The sequence below is a fragment of the Corvus kubaryi genome, unplaced genomic scaffold, assembly GCF_017639235.1.
Source record: "Corvus kubaryi isolate FWS band 111438036 unplaced genomic scaffold, C.kubaryi_AGA036_p1.0 37396, whole genome shotgun sequence".
NCBI classification, from domain to species: domain Eukaryota; kingdom Metazoa; phylum Chordata; class Aves; order Passeriformes; family Corvidae; genus Corvus; species Corvus kubaryi.
In genome coordinates, this window is record NW_024581135.1 from 24,580,548 (window position 1) to 24,597,246 (window position 16,699).

At 41.8% G+C, this 16,699-nt stretch overlaps 1 protein-coding gene across 1 annotated transcript; it reads left to right on the plus strand.

The window, feature by feature from the left end:
- The first annotated feature begins 79 nt into the window (after positions 1–79).
- Positions 80–11,790, plus strand: CUNH2orf80 (chromosome unknown C2orf80 homolog). Its single transcript, XM_042040692.1, has 11 exons — positions 80–724; positions 3,259–3,449; positions 3,948–4,112; positions 4,980–5,061; positions 5,535–5,617; positions 5,765–5,852; positions 6,275–6,352; positions 8,681–8,768; positions 9,343–9,461; positions 10,106–10,230; positions 11,640–11,790. The coding sequence occupies exons 3-10, from the start codon at positions 4,072–4,074 to the stop codon at positions 10,190–10,192; spliced, it is 666 nt and encodes a 221-aa protein (XP_041896626.1). The 5' UTR covers positions 80–724; positions 3,259–3,449; positions 3,948–4,071; the 3' UTR covers positions 10,193–10,230; positions 11,640–11,790.
- Positions 11,791–16,699: the final 4,909 nt, after the last annotated feature.

Below are 16,699 nucleotides of genomic sequence, written 5' to 3' on the forward strand. Positions count from 1 at the left end.
GGAGGCGGAGGAGGAGGAGGAGGAAGACGAAGAGAAGGAAGAAGAAGAAGAAGAGGAAGCGGAAGCCGTGCCAGCAAAGCGACTTTCGAATGCCGCGGCTCGGCAGACGGCCCGCCCCTCGCTCCGCCCCGCGGGACGGCGGCGGGGAGCGGCCACTTCTGTACGCCGGCGCCGGGGCTGGGGAGGACGGGTCAGCTCCCCCGCCTCACGGGGAACGCGGCCCCGAAAAGCGCCTTCACGGCCGCCGCGGCCCTGCTGCCCTTCTGGCTGGTAGAGCCCAACTTGGAGGCGCTGCTGCCGCCACCTGCCCCGGCCGCACAGAGCTAAACCGCTCCTGGAATGCCCCAGAGAAAGCCGAGGGTTCTTCTGAAGGACGTATGTCACCCAAAAATTAGGGTTTGCCGTTTTCACCCGTGAGAAAGAAAGTTAAATGTGACCATTCCAATGAATTACTTTTCTTCTTATGTACTTTACACTTCAGTCCAAGTTAATGCATTGTTTTCCAGATATCCTTGAATTTGCCCTCAAGAAGCTGACATTATGTGTGCTGGTATGGTGATGTTAAATATTTTAAGGAAACGACACATACAGGAGAAGCAGCCAAATATTTTGAAAATCAATTTACAGTGGAGGTCCCAAGGCTGCCAAAGCTGCTGAAAACATGTCTGTTGTCCAAAAATGGGTTCTTCTACCTGCTGTGCAAGAGTCCGATCCCCACAGAGAGGTGAGGTATTTGATTTTTGTATAGCTCTGCATAGAAAGGAGTGCTGAGTGTCAAATCCACTAAGCCAGCACAATGACTATCAAAAACGATTGCTATTCATACAGTTTAGTAAACAAAGGCATTAATATTCATTGGCTGCAAGTTACATAGTTCTCTGATTAATTAGTATTCTATCTACTGTTACAGTCTATGTGTTTAGTCTCTCTTCTTTTGAGTTGGTGAGTTTCATAAGTTGGGGGTCACAATCTCTCCTTGCCAGAATTACCTTCTAGCTACTTGGGACTGACTTAGCACAGTTGCCGAGTTGGCTTTGTTAGTTTCTCCCTTATCTTAGGAGTTCTGCCAAATGTCCTTGTGGCTTGTAAATTCTGCATTCTTTGCTTCCATTATCACTAGTACAGTCTTCTCCCCAAACTTCATTAACGTCCCTTTGGAGCTGAGATTATTGAAACATCTCAAGCTTTAAACTTCAGCAAGGCAATTCTACTGACAAGTAATTTATCTTTCTAACACCTGAACATCATACCTGCTGCCATAGGCAAAGGTAGTCCTTTGCAAGAGTCCTAAATCATACTCCTATTTTATGAGGTATTTGTTAATACATTAGCTGATGAGCATTAAATAATGGCAATTATTAAATATATTTATTCATTCCAACCTAATTAAATAGCAGATTGAAAAAACACCCTCCATACCTGCCCTGAAAATCAGACTTGCAGTAGGTAACAATTCTGCAGGCACACAGACCTGCCTGTTGCTTTAGTTCTTGCTCTAGGGAAACAGACTGTCATTAAATGTGCTATGGGTGGGGGAAAAAGATGTAAGTATCCTCTAAGACATATTCTATGTTCCATGTGTGACAAATTCCACACTTTGGGGGCCTAAATTTTCTCTACTAAGTTTATTGAGCATACTGGTCAGCAAATTAAATTTAAAAATTGGCTTCTTAGAACCAGAGACCCTTTTCCACACAGCTCTATTTAAACAGTGGAAATCTTTGCCAGGAGATATTGGAGATGTCATTACTCAAAATTTCAACATCACTTATTCAGAAAGTGATTGAACAAATTTGTAGAAGTTAAAAACAAGCAAGAGCTATTAACTGCCAAGGCAACTCTTTTTACTCAAGAAGGTCCTGAATTGGAGAACTGAGGAATACACTAAGAAAGTTTGATGCTTGCTGGCACAGTTCTCCCATCTCTTCCCCAGGCATCCACTAGTGAATGTTATTTATCTCTACCAGGGAAGAGCACAAACACAGCGGCCTCCCCTGCCTTGTAGTGATACAGAAGCATTTCTTGCTTTGGGGAAAATGGCAGGGGTCAGCTCACCCAAGGACTAGGGACCAGACTCATTTCAGTAAAGTCCCTTTCTTCATCAGGGTATCATTTTTTCCACACAACAGGAGAGGGGTTGGCAGGACTTTGGGTCAGTCCTGGCATGGCTATGTTCACTTTGTGAAGGTCACTTTTCCCTCTTGCCTGGCCATATCAGCAGATAAGCCCTGGGTGGGTGTAACTGGTGGAGTTCCACCTGGCAGGCAGTAGATCTGTGTTTCTCAGAGCAAACAAGCAGCAGCTCTACTGCAGACATGTTTGCCATGATGCCTGCAAGGAGGATGCTTTCAGAAATCAAATCCAACTTGATCAGAAGCTCCTCAGCTGGATTGAAAGGTGGGGAAGTACTAAGTTTGGTGCTCCTTTTGCCATAAAATAAATGAGAAAGGCAAATGAAATAAGGAAGAGAAAGCACAGCACAAATTCTATAAATGCCTAGTAGATTTCTTCCTGCAGAACATCTATGTCTCATGATAATACATTTCCTTTTACGTTTTCTTAGGCCATCACAAAGAGAGGCAACATTATGATCATGTCTCATAAACCGATTCCTGTTTCACTAGGAAATCATTTAATAACAGAAGTACATTTCTAAGGAGGGGGATGGCTCATTCATTCAGAAATACAGCCTGCAAACCTTCCTAATCTACAAAATCCCATAGCCTCTCACTGACTTGCTAGCCATCATGATAGATTGGCAACCATCCGCAATCCCATGAAAGATGTGCCCTGCATCCCTTGAAAGGACAACAGTGGAGTTTAGAACAGCATGTTGGGATTTCTTGACTGTTAGAATTTCTCCCAATACTGTAAGCAAAAACATAACCCTGAAGAAAGAACAAGTAGCCGGGATCCTTGCTATATGCCACAAACACTGCAAGTGGAACCCTAGATGGGCTCTTGGGAGGTATCAGGTCTAGTTTTTCATTGTTCCATTTGGTAGAATGCTGAAACAGTAGTAGAAGTTGGTAGCTTCATTTACAAGTAATTAGATCCATCAGAAAACCCAGTGAATAGTCTCTGCCTCCCTTGTTAGCAAGTCTGCTATGTTTCCAACCAGCCACTCAGCAGTGAAACTCAATGCCTAGGAGTGTATTAGGATCATCCAACTTGAAACTGATAACACAAGCTGAAAGTTTAACCTCTTCTCTGTGGTGGTTTTGATTTGCTTTTTTTTCTTTTAATTTCTCTCACCAGCATTGTTTCTAAGCAACATGAGAAAGCAGCTGTCCTGCATGAAGCCAAAGCCTAATTTCCCTGGCACACAAACTGAGAGGCAGAGGCAAGAAAGGAACAGCAACATCAAGAGGGAATTCCTCTTCAGAAATACCTGAAGTCAGAGAGGCTCCAAACCCAGATCCTGGAGCATATGGCAAGAGTTCACACAGGTAGAGCATGATTTCTTCTGTACATTTATGAGAGAGAGAAAAGGGGACAATATTCATTAACAGCTGTATGTATCGTGGAGCAGAGCATGCACTTTGATGTTACAATAAGTTCGTGGACCAAGTGCTGGCTTCTCTCTTTGCTGTAACTCCATCTCTTACATCCTGTCTTCTTCCCAGTCCATCCCCTCTTTCTACCCCATAGATCTGATTAATAGACACAGAGTAGGGAGAGGAAGCCATTGCTAAGAAACTTGGAAGTGGCAGCAGGTCAAAAGATGGCATTATATGAGAGAATATACATCACTGATGGGGAAGCAAGCAAGCTGCAAGCTGATGCTCAAGGCTGATGCTCATCTTAAATGGGCTCGTTCTGTCCATTTCCCACTACCAAACTCCTTACCCTCACTTTCATTACTGTGCATGTTGTCTTATTTCTTGATTAAATTTTTCTCAGTTCCTATTTTAATCCTACCTTGGGTTTTGGTTATATTTTTGTAGGTGGTCTCCAAGTGTCCCACTCTCTTTACTTGTGATTAAGAGAATCACTGACAGAGATACTTTGTAGGATGCACTTTTCTCTCTCCTAGATCCATTGAGTTCATGTTACAATGAAAAATAGAATATGGAAAAAAAACTCCTGAAGAAAGAGATTGAAAAACTCCTGTAAGTAGTAGCTGCCCACAATTGCTTTCACTGCACTTGAGATTGCACTTGTTTTCATTGCAAAGGGTTGTAAAATGTAAGTGGATGACAACTCTCAAACCTTAGTTTTCTCTTGCTGGAAAGCATGAACAAACTTCATTTGACATGCTCTTCATTTTGTTACATTCAGGCTGAAGTGGGAGACCTGACTGCACAGGGGACAGTAGAGATGTGACAGCCCAGAGCTTGCTCAGTGAGAGCAACCAGTGTAGTGCAGAGTTCATCCCTTGCAATGCATCCAGGGCAGCTGCTGTCTGTAAGAGGTCTCCTAGCTCATGCAGCAGCATCTCATGCTCTTCAGTGCAGGATTGCCCAGCAGACAACTCCTAGGGGATGTAAGCAGTATTCCCTCTATTCCACACAAGTCCTGTGTCCATCTGCCCTAGGAATGCTTGCATGGATCAGTAGTACTTTGTCTGAGGAAAGGTTACAGAATCAGGCCTCCCCTGAATGAGAAGGACAAGCACCAGTGAAGGATCTCTTTCATTCTCTGGACTGTACAGTAAAATTCTTCTGTTCTGTTCAGACTTAAAGTCTATCCCCAGACTTTAAGTAATTGTTTCATATTTGCACTTCTTCCCCTATTTTGAAGCCTTTGGAGAAGATAGCAGTGGGGTTTGAGAGAAGGTAAGATTAGCAGAGATGCAAACAACTAACAATTTTCCTACTTGGGAACTGTTTGTGAGAGATCCTGCAGCAGATTCCTAGCCCTGAATCGTAGTAAATTTAGCCTCAGTCTTGCACTAGCTTTAGAGTCATCTATTACATTTCCTATGCACTGGTTTGCTTAGAAACAGATGTAATTCAGAGTTGTTTCCTTGCTTTAAGGAGAGATTATGTTGGCATCAGACTACGAGAAAACGGATTTGATCCAAGAGGACAAAGGCACTCCACCTTTCTAGATGACATGGTAATCACCAGACTTCTAATTCCTATCCTCTTTAACTGCAGGGCTACTGCTAACTCTGAAAGATGGCTGCTTGGTACAGCTAAATAACCTGTCCCTAAAGTGGTCAATAAAAGGCCATTATGGAAAAGAATACCTAAAGAAATTGGCTGTGAATAGCATCCTGGTGTAGTGTATCCAAGATAATTAAAGATTTTGTTTATTTTTTAGCAAGGAAAAGCTCATTTGCAGAAAGCATTTGATACAGTTAAGTCAACTAACCAGAGGTTATTCTTCACAGACCAAAGCTGTTTGTGCATAAGAAAACAGTTGTCCTGTGTGTGTTTAAAATACCTCAGACCTCCTCGAGTATCTTACAACATATGAGGTACCCAGTGTAGTTACAGCTCATGTTTCCCTACATTACTGTAGTCTCTCTGTCTTCAGTCAAGCAATTACAGTCGAACAAACCACATAAGGTTCTTCTGTCTTTCTAGGTCCATTACAACTTAGCCCTCAGTGTTGCTTTGATGTGGTTAAGTGACTCCGATGCTCAGACTCCACTGACAAGAGAGAAATTGTGAGTATTGCAAAGCCAAGATCTTGCTGTTGCAGTGGGTTACACCAGTGTGAAGATGGAGTAAAAGCAGCAGTGAATTGAGCTCAGGACTACTTTTTGTATTTATAATACCAGGCTAACAATCTTCTTGTTCAAAACACCATACAGGAATTTTGCAGCTCGCAACCAATACACATATCCCAATCGAATTGAGAGAGAAGCTATGATATTATCTTCATATGCTGGAATACTAATGGTAAGAGGACAAGAAAGATGGCAGTATCTTTTATCCTATGGCAGATAGAATAGAAACACTCCTCATACCTAGAATGTCTTTGTTCATTGAAAGCACAGTATACAGACAGTGTAAATATTACAAATTCATCTCATTTTTATTAAGCAGCCATGAAGTTTTGCTCAGCCTTAGAAAACAAAACACGCAGTTTCAGTAGGTGGTCCTGTGCACGTGTACACGTTACTTAACTTGTCTCTGCCAAGCGCAAAATGGCAAGCAAGTTTCAGGACCAGATCAATGGATCTGTACTAGCAATATGAAACAGTACCAGGAGCTCATGTGAGAGCTGTTTTAGAGAAGGGGATATGAGCTTGATTTCATTCATTCACTTGAAAGAATACTACTTCTGAGAGCTGAACCTCTCTTCTAACCTGTCTTCACAGAACAGCATTTCTGTAGAAGAGATCTTTGAGATTTACAGAATGAAGCCCTCAGCAACACACTGGCAGAGCTCTGCAAAAGTGAGCAACTAGTTTTTTCTGCACATCTGTAAAAATGAAGTTATCCTGTAATATCTGTGCCTTTAAAACATATGTTACATTTTAAACTGAAGTAATTAGCTTTTTACCCCATTAGTAATAGCAAATGAGTTCCAACATTCTCTTAGAGCAAAAAGCCAAACTATTTACCACCTCCTCCTCTGCCTTTGTACACAGTGTACCAGGGAGAGGCAAGAAGAGGGCAGTCCAATTACTGACATCCACACTGAGATGTAACCTAGCTCCTGAACCTTTGCCACAATGGTTTACAGAGATGCATTCCCACCACTATGTTCTAATTACCACTAGTGTGGAGTGGGGAAAAAGGCTGTGCAGGGCTGGGGAGATACTGCCTGCTTCACAAGGGCCTTGCCTCTGTTCAAAGCAAGTTTCTCTAGCAGTATCACTTTAGTCATATAATTGCCCTTTAAAAAGTAGGAGAGGTATTAGAATCTTTAATTCGTGACTCAAGGCACAAGAAAGTGTTCTGTATGACCCAGCTCCATAATGAAAAAGCATCTGGAATATATAGATTGTTTTTTCAGTAACATATAATTTATTGACATTTCCTAAGCAGTTAGTTTCCTAAGTATTAAAAGTTGATGTGAAATTGTAGTCAGACTGTAACAGATGATTCACATGTAATTCACAGTGTTTCTGGTGCACTTTATTTTACTTTTTTTCCTAATCTCAGACATGCTTAGCTGTAATATTAATGACAGACTGACACCCAGTGTCCAGAAAGTGCTAGAGCTCATTCCAGCTCACAGTTACATGCACCAGAATAGCCTTGGCTGTAACCTTTCTTAGTTGAATTCTTCCACGTCAAGAACTAGAAATGTCACTAGTTGTGATGTAGGGGCAATTCACAATATGTTATTTAGAAGGAGGGATCTTCCTCTTTGCTCCTGGGATAAGTGGGTGAATCAACTGTCCCTCCTTTTGCTGTGAATGTTACACTGTATATTCTTACAGTCTTGCTTCTTATGGACAGGAATCCTTTTCTTGATGAATTTCCAACCCAGGATGTTTTTAGAAATCTCTGTTTTGAGTGCTCACCATACACTGCAGAGGAGCAATGTTTTCTTGAAAGGTTTCCAGCTAGCTACTCATGCTGTTGCCCGTGGTGGAGTGTTTGAGTTTGCATTTGGGTTTTGGTGGGTTTATTCCTTTGGGAGGAGGAGAGGTGGGGTTTTTTAAGCTTTGATTTATATTCTGGTGTTACACAAGCAGAGACAAAGAAAGAACACAAACAGTATTTCTGCTCAGCTCATGTTACTGTCCCCTTGCTAGATCTTGCCCCTTGTGGACTCAGAGATATTTCCTTAATGTTCACAAGGTAGCAAAGTTACAAAATTTTCTGAAGAAGGAGATAAGCCATTGTTATCAGGCTCTTCAGTTTCTGTTTCAGCCATCAACACTGCTTCATTTTAATCATGGGCTAAAGATCATTTCCACTCTATGAGAAAGGAATGGAAATGCTTTGATGAGCTGGGAAACTAAGGATACTTTATTTTGCAAAGTCCTAATTCATTTAAGAGGTTACATCTACGTTTTAAATTGACAATAACTCTTGGAACTCAGCTTATGCTTCCTTAAGAGTCCTAGACTCAAAGAGCTAGAATCCAGCCCATCGAAAATTCAATCTCTGTGGATTTTTTTTCCCACTGAAGTAAACTGATGGAGATTCCTGTTACCCCTTTTCAGTTTTGAAGCCTTTGCTTAAATCTCCTTGAAAATCATGTGCTAGCTTTATCAAGATGTATAGATACTTAGGGAGCCCAGGTCACACCCTCATGGCAGTTCAGATGGGCATTATAAATGGTGCTCATTTATCCACCAGGACTGCTGAAGCAGTTGTCTGTGGATGCTAAAAAGCAGGAGCAGAGGAATTTTCCAGCTGCTGAACCATTTGTGAAGTTTTTCTTTCTCATGTTTTAGCTGAGAAACACTGAAAGACTTCTGCAAACTAACCCTCTATCTTGCACCTGCAAGGTCTTGTTTTGGTTCACTGAAGAAAATATTTTGAAATGGGTGGTTATACCGCTCAGCCACTCACTTTTGTTGGTGGCTAGCCAATGGGCCAGACATGTAATTTTTCTTTTGTGATCCATGCTATAAAAAGATGGGTTTTGGCATTAAAAGGGTGGGCTTCGACCATCTTCTCTGACCTGAATTTATGTCGTTTTTTGCCATCCCTGTGCACAACAGCAACAGTTATCTTAGCTTCTGCTGACCAGAAGAGTGTGCCCATTGTCTTAGCACGTAGTTTCTGCAGGTATATGAGTCTATGAATTGTTGTCCTTTCAGGACCACTGGATTCAACCTTTCAAGATTTCCCTGCATCCATTTGCCATGCTGACTGCCCCTGAAGCTGCAGAGCATGCCCGGAAGCAAAGTAAGCACATTTCACCCCAACTCCTACAAGGCCGGGGCAAGGGAACGCCAGGCAGCAGGACCTGGCTCAGCAGAGCCACCAAGTTGCAGCCTGCTGAGCACCAACAGCTGCACATGGAAAGGATGGTGTAAACCTTGGCCTATTCTCTTGGGAGGGGATAGGGAGGGATGTAGAGGTGTTTAGTCATTGTAGCCTAAAAATGGCGTCTAGCTCAGGCTACTGAAATTCATGACAAAAGGTGCATTTTCCTCAAGTAGAGGAAAGATTACATGTTTCCAATAGAATCAGCCTTTATGTCTGTCAATCATTTGCTTGCTTTTAAGCTTGGACTAATACTAGAAGTTTTGCAAAGGTCAGTTTTGCTACTAGCCAGTGAGAGCCACCTACAGCTTGCCTGTTTCTTTTCCAAGTGCAGCAATAATGAGAGTAAGTTCAGGAGCATTAAAGAATTTGAAGCCAGAACCTCTTACCTGCAACCATGTGTTGCAAGTGAGCCCATGCAGTAGGTCTGTAAACCAGCCTGGTGGCACTCAGTAAGCCCAAGATGATACGAGGCTCTCTCTCCCCCCCAAAGGTGTCAAGTACCAGACACCAAAAGCACATCTAAAGCAAGGCCCTCGTTCAGAAAGGAGAGCTAAAAAGGACCACAAGCAACTGGACACACTGACCAGAAGAAAGCAACAGGGTGACAAAGTAGGTCTGGAGAATTCACACAGGCCAGTAAAAGAGTTTTTGCAACACTATCACGGAATGTCCATCTTGTCTACCCTTCTCGGCTCTCTTTAGCACGAGATGTTTCATAGTAACACTGAAGTGTCAATTCTAAATTGGATGGCACGACATTGGCAGGAGGTGTCACTGGTGAGCTGGAAAGTCGACTCCGGTGATATACACATGGAAAGCATTCTTCTGGCTAATATTCTTGAAAAAAAAACCCAAAGCATTTACTACCATCACTTTTAGGTTAAAAAAAAAAAAAAAAAAAAGCAAGCCTATTTTAAAGAAATTAGCAAAAAACCTGACTCCATAAAGAGCCTAGTAATGTCAGATTAGCCTAGCATGTTCATGAAATAGGTTCTGCCTTTCTATTTGTCCATTATTCACTAAAGCCTTTTGTTTACCACTGCTCCACTAAGCAACAGAGCTAAGACAACATTCCAGCAGCAGGGCTGGATTTGCGGATCTAGAGTAAGGGGGCTCCCCCACAGCCCTGAGTTCAGCGTGCCTCACATGTGACACAGCAGGAGGCAAGCTGATCTGTCGTGCACTCCCCATCCCTCCTGATGGATTCAGCCCTGCCTGCTGTGCTTGCGCTTATTAACATTTGCATCCTGCAGGGAGCTACAGAAGCAAAACAAGGAATCTCTCCAAGGAAGCCTGGAACAAACTCAAAAGTGAGGAAAGCAAATGAAGCAAAGACATAGCAAAGATCTAAGACTTCATGTACCTCACTTAGTTGTAGGTGAGCTAACTGATGTCTTCTACATTAGCTTTGGTAATACATTTGCAACTTGTGTTTTGGTTGAGGTTTTGTTTGTTTGTTTTTAAATCTTCACAGCCATTCCTTCCTTTCCACCTTCATATGTTGCATCTAAGACATCCATTCCTCTTCCCTTAGCCACTTCTCTCCTGCTTCCTCCCCCTGCCAGTATGTCGAGAGCTTACATTTTCCCAGTGTATCCCTACCGCTCCTCAATGCACCATGCCCATTTTACAGAGACAATGAGTGGATGCAGCACTTCAGAGGCAGGGAATACACACTTTCCCTTTTCCACAGTGTTTTGCAACTCCCATACATGATCCAGCATTGGGCAGCATGATGCGGGCTGTGTCTCTCAGCTCTCCCCTTTAACCATCCTGGTTTCTTATTTTGGTAAAGGGCTCAGCTAAAGAAAGAGCATCTCCCTGCAGTGCCAACATAGCACTGAAGTCTATCTTCCTATCCCCATTTGTAGGTCTCTAATGGTTTACCTCTTTTATGTCCATGCTGTGCTGCCTAACAACACTCCCCATTCCCTAGATGGGCTGTCACTAATCACAGCTCAATACATTCACAAATTACAAATTAACTGGTGAGTCTTTGATTCTTGCAAACAAATTCAGTAGAACCATAGGCAGCAGCCAGTGACAGGACCTGAGCAAATTTTATCCCAACTCAAACAGCATCAATCTGACCCCTTAAAAGCCAAACCAGAGAGAAATTGTATTTTGAAATGAGGTCATTACAAGAGGGGAGGAGGGGATATTGCTGCTGAACCCTTGAGAGAACAGTGGTGAGGGGGTGGTTAAGATTAAACAGCTGCAGAGATTAACATCTCATGACTGTTTTTTGTTCACTGACCTGTAATAAAATAAACAGTAAGACTAACAAATAGGTGGTTAGCCTTGTTATTCCAGTGCTGTCTTTGCTGTTAAAGTACTGCCATGGTCTTCACTTTTCTTTGGCTGGCTTTATAGATAAAACTGGTGGAGTTAAGAGGAGTAAGCAACAGAAATCTTACTATAGTATGTTATACTTACTATATTATTACTTACTTATTATGCTAATAAGCTTAAACCCAGTGTTTTCTTCTCAGAGTGCAAGTACCTGCCCTTTTGCTACTCCCTCCCCTGTTGGCTGGCTGGCATCTGATTGCACACAAAAATCAAGCCCAGCAGCTCAGATGGTTTGCTGCTCACATGTTCAGACAACCAGAATTAAGAGACCTGAAAGGTGCTTGTGTGTGCACCACAGGATTGGTGAATCATAGCCTTCTGCTACCTTGATTGGAAATTACTTCTTTCCTGAGCTATATTGTCTCCCAAATGAAAAAAAAAGCTCTTTCAGTAACCAGATCAATTAGTCAGAACAACTTCAAACTCTTTCTTCAGCTATGCAGAAAGCAATGGACAGAGTTCAGAGCTCAGATGTGATGCAGAGTCATGAATTTGTTCTACAGGAACCAGAAGAGACTTCTGATCATATGTGCACCATATGCATACATTTGGTGCCTACCATTGCACTGCAATACTACCCATAGTGGGAAAGGTAAGAGGCCATTCTGGCTCTGTTCTTCCTAGATATCTGGCATCATGGTAAAGGGGCAAGTGGGGAACTGAACAGGGCATTATCCACTTTTCCTTTGGTAATTTAAGAGGAAAATTGTATCCCAGAGGCTCAGTCCAGCAGCAGAACTTGCTGCTGCAATTCATAACCCAGTTTATGACAGTGAAATCAGATGGTTTCAGCTGACACTCTTGACTGGACAACACAGCAGCTGAGGCACAGACATACTGTCTGCTGGACAGAGATTCTAACTTCTTAGATTGCTCTACACAAGTTTGTGAGTCAGTCTTTACACCACAGCCAGAGTTACTAGAGCACTGCCCATGCAAGCAAGCATAAATTTTCCCCTAATTTCTGCTATAGTACTATTGACTTAAGACATGCCACTACTGATTCTCTAACTAGTCCTGAGAATTCTCACTCATTATGGTAAAGAGCTTTTTCCTAGCCAAATGTCATGTGGAAACATTTAGCATCCATCACAGAATGGCAAAATATCTTTTCTCCCACAGGTTTATCTGTTGGACAAAGATATAACCAATCTGTTCTGAAAAGCACCAATTTTGTCAGGTTGGAATGAATGTAAGTCCACAGGACTATATATCTTTGAGATGCAGCTGGCAGCAACAGCAATCACCAAAGCCATGAGAAAATCCGTTTTACTCCATCTCTCTAAAACACTGTTAAAGGTGCTGGCTTCACAAGGGCAGTCATGGTTGGAAGAGCACTCAGTGGTCCTCAAAACAGAAACTAGCCCACACAGGCTGTTATGGAGGTAATCTGCCAGGTACTTCCACACAGGTATTTCCACTGCCAATGCTAACACATCATCCATTTAAGTGAAGCAAGTGTGTGCTGTGGTTGCCAAAGGCATCCAGGGCTAGCCTTCATGGGGACTTGCCAGCAGACAAATATCAAGCCCTGAGCAGTGCATTTGCAGTAACAGCAGCAATACATCAAGTCAAATACAACAGGCAAGCAAACATCATGACAAACCCAACAGGATGAAGGCGGGTGGTCTGAGGTAACACAGTCTGGGAGAAAAGGGCTGAATATACTAAAGAGGACAGAAGGATGTCTAACCTGCTTGGAAATGGTGAGTGCACATTGGCACCTGTCATTTAATATGGATACAGTTAAAAATAACATCAGTGAAGTGGTTTGTGTTAGAAGCCTGTGAAGGGAGAGGTTTCATATTCCCCCCATCCATTTCCCCAGAAGACACTCTTGTCTCTTTCCTTTCTTGCACCAGCACTGAAAGCCCTTTTCTTTGGCCTGAAACCTTGTAAGCAAAGCTGTGCTCCACTAAGTCTCCCAAACTTTGCCCTGCCCTCCCTGCTTACAGCCACAAACACTTCTTTGTTCCACTGGAGGTGGAGACTATGTAGTTGAAAATAGAGCTCTTTTAAGTAAATTAGATCTACGAAGGTGTTCATCTGTGTGCCAAGTTACTAATGGATCATGTTGACAAGGTCTTCACATGCTTGAATGAGTCCCTCCAAATACATGATTAAAAATGTAGTTTTGAAGTGCAGGAGTTTGTTTTGATCTGAAGCCTCACCTACTAGTGATATAAGTAATTTTTATAACGAGCTTTGCATATTCCATGAAGCAGTTTTTAAAAGTCTAAGATTTAGGTGCAAGAAAATGATAATCAGAACAGAACAAGTCAAGGTTTGTTACACCCCTGCACCAAATGGGAAAAAAACAGAGGAAAAGTTCCAAAATGGAGGAATACAGTTTTCTCTAGCCTACTCTCTGTGCTTTAGTGTTAAAGCACTCTGCTTTAGCATTACACAACAATCCTTCTGGGTTCCAGATAGAGAGCAACTTGAGTTTAATGCCATATGCTCCCTTTGAATTTTTAAAACAAGACTTTCAAAGGGAAAAAACTGAACCAAGTGACCCAAACTGATTAACGGTGTTAGTCAGTAATTCAGATACACTGATAAATATCTAGTAAGAACCACTTGATTTCAATCTGTATAGTCTTCGGGATGCAGCAATTAATCACACACCAGGAAGAGACTGAGACTTTTAATCACTACTTCCTCTTTACACATCTGTGTTAAAAACTGTACACAATAGAAAGGATTAGTAGGCAAAGGCTAACAACACCACGTGAGATGGAGTCTTTTCCTGTCTCCAGGATAAAGCTTGTGACAAAGTATTGAAATTGAAGCAAAGTTCATCTGCTGTCACAGAAGGAAAGTTTGCCATAGGACAAACTTGGGCAAGAGGTAATCAATACAGGATGTGGAAGGAGAGGAACAGACCTATACCACAAGCTGCTCAGGTCTGCTGAGTTTGAGAGCTTTCAGGCAAAGGAGGTTCTGTAAAGAACCATTGTTATATACTCATACACATGCTTGTACCTATCTCACATTGGCTCAGATGGACCACATGAAACAGTTAACAGCAGCTCAAAGTGTATTCTACCCCACAGTTACACGATAACTCGCACACAGCATCAAAAAATGCAACACAAAACACAGAAAAAATGAGTCCCCCATGATAAATACAATTAACATCGTAACTACAATAAAGACAAAACATGTTAAATCCCCACAGCTTAGAATGGTCTCTTTTGTGTTAGTTTTTGCAGATGGGCCATTAGGACTATGGTATATAAAAGCAAACACAATGTCTGCTCACAGCTCTCAACTTTCATCCCAGCAAATTTTCAGAAATGGGAAAGAGAAGTGGAAACCCCACTGTGCCAGTCCCCTGCTCTGACACAGACACCAGGGTGGACTATGACTCTTTGCAAATATGTATTTTGCAGATCATTTTTTAATGAAGGCAAGAGCTTCTGGGCCACTGCTGTGAATATAGCAGTGACCACCTCGACCTGCAGCCCTCTGTGAAACAATGCAACTCCTTTAAGGCAAAAAAAGGCTGCTAGATTATTTATGAGAGCCCAGTTACTCAGAACATCATTACCTTTTAAAAAAGAAGAATGATCCTGACTTCCAGAACTGGTTCTGTCTCTTCAATTCCATCAGGTCTTGCCACGTAATACTACAAGGGAGTTCTGCTTAGCAGCACATCACAGTTTAAGAAAGTGCATATAGTTTATCCTTTAAGAATATAGTTACACAGTCTCTCCAAGCGACTTGAGAGACAGGCAAAGTTCAGTAAGGCGAAGCAAAGTTTCATTGAAAATGAAGGGAATAATCTGTTTCATATCAAAGCTATTTCCAGGGCCTTTTCATAACTTGAAGATACTAAAAGAAAGTGGAGTGACTGTTCCTAGGTAAAGAATATGTTTACATCACCCAGGGAAGGGCTGGCAGGGCTAGCTGATATAAACGTCTGCTGTGGGCTGATGTACACAACTTGCTTATGACCATACTGTGTTATGATACAGTGATACTTGAACATGTTAAATCAGATTTGCAATGGGTACGGTTTTCCTAACATAAAAGCTGTGTTGGTTAAAATCAGGCAAAGGATTAATGCTTGCCAAGGTACTTCTCTTGTTATTCAGATATACTTTACAGTATAAGCCAAAGCAGCAGGAACACTCCACATCCCCACACTCAAAAAGCTCAGCAGTTTCCCACATGGCAATTGCCTGCACACCAGTGTATAATGGGAGCATATGGAGTAACATGGTAAATGTCTTTTAATAGCATAATTCTGAAATTCATTATTCAGGCCTGGACATAAGTGCCACACATCATCCCCAAATCGCACAAATACATTTGCTCCTATTGTCTTAATACAGAGTCCTTATAAATCCCATTTCTTCAAGTCGTAAAGCATCTTCCATTTATTTGCTATCACATACGTGATCATACCCATTTGTTGGCACACCTGAGCTCTTCCCTATGGGTAAGAATTAAACCTTTTCTGTTAGTTTCAAAAGAGTGAATCTTTTTGCAATCCCATCTCCAAAATAGAACACAATTTCTCAGAAATACACATAGAAGCTGGCAATACTCCTTTTCCTGTGTGTCTGTCTTGTTTAGTAACGTCAGAATCAGTTAAACTTCTGTCTTTTTTACATTTTTGCTATTTGCTACTGCAGAATTCTGTTTCCCCTAACATTCAGCTGTATAAAAAAGAAAAGCCCCAAGGTCAAATGTTGGCTCTTGCTGATATTTGTCCCAGGCTATGTCCATCTCCCTGAGATCTGCTCCCTCAATGCCTTAGGTGGCTCTTGTATCTTGTATGAAATACCTAAGTTCAGGGCAGACAGTATTTATTGAAACCTAGGGAATAGAGAAGAATTCTTGACTGTGGTGCAGTAAATGCCAAAAATTGTCTCTTTGCAGAGGCTGGCTGACTCACACTGAATTACTGCTCTCATACAAAATAAACAGTGAATGCATTCCAAAACCCTGGTTCAAACAAATCTTTCTTCAGTACTACTAACAGATTAAAGTTGTGCAGTCCTGAGGGAAATCTGATTTATTTCACATTTTCAGGGGAGGGGAGGAATAGTTTTAAAATATATTCACCGTTATCCAGTGATTCATGATAAGTTTGAACATGGTAAGTTAAGTAAGTGTTTAAGGTCCAACTGCATGTTGCTGGTAAGTATACACTAACCATACCCTGGTAAGTGAAGGGAAAGATCTGATTCTTTCATCTCAGTTCTCTATTTTTACAAGTTTTCAGTCTAGGAATAGATTCCAGCCCTATACTTACCAGGGATACTACTTTTTTTCAGCAAAGTTCTGGAGACTTTTGGAAAGAGAAAGCAGTAGAGAGAGCACAGAACTACTAGGACACTCTGCAACCTTATCTAGTATATATTTAATTTTAAATCCCTTCATCTTGGCTTGAAATGGTAGGCTTTGATTTTATTTTGCCTAGCTAACATTCTGATAATGGAGTCCTTGAATAAAACCAAGCAACTTTTACAGCAGTGAGGTGG

Coding starts and splice junctions, on each gene's coding strand:
- CUNH2orf80 (XM_042040692.1), top strand. CDS start 4,072: ATGGAAAAAAAACTCCTGAAGAAAGAGATTGAAAAACTCCT. Junction 4,113..4,979: donor AAAGAGATTGAAAAACTCCT/GTAAGTAGTAGC, acceptor CCTTGCTTTAAG/GAGAGATTATGTTGGCATCA. Junction 9,462..10,105: donor GAAAGCAACAGGGTGACAAA/GTAGGTCTGGAG, acceptor TGCATCCTGCAG/GGAGCTACAGAAGCAAAACA.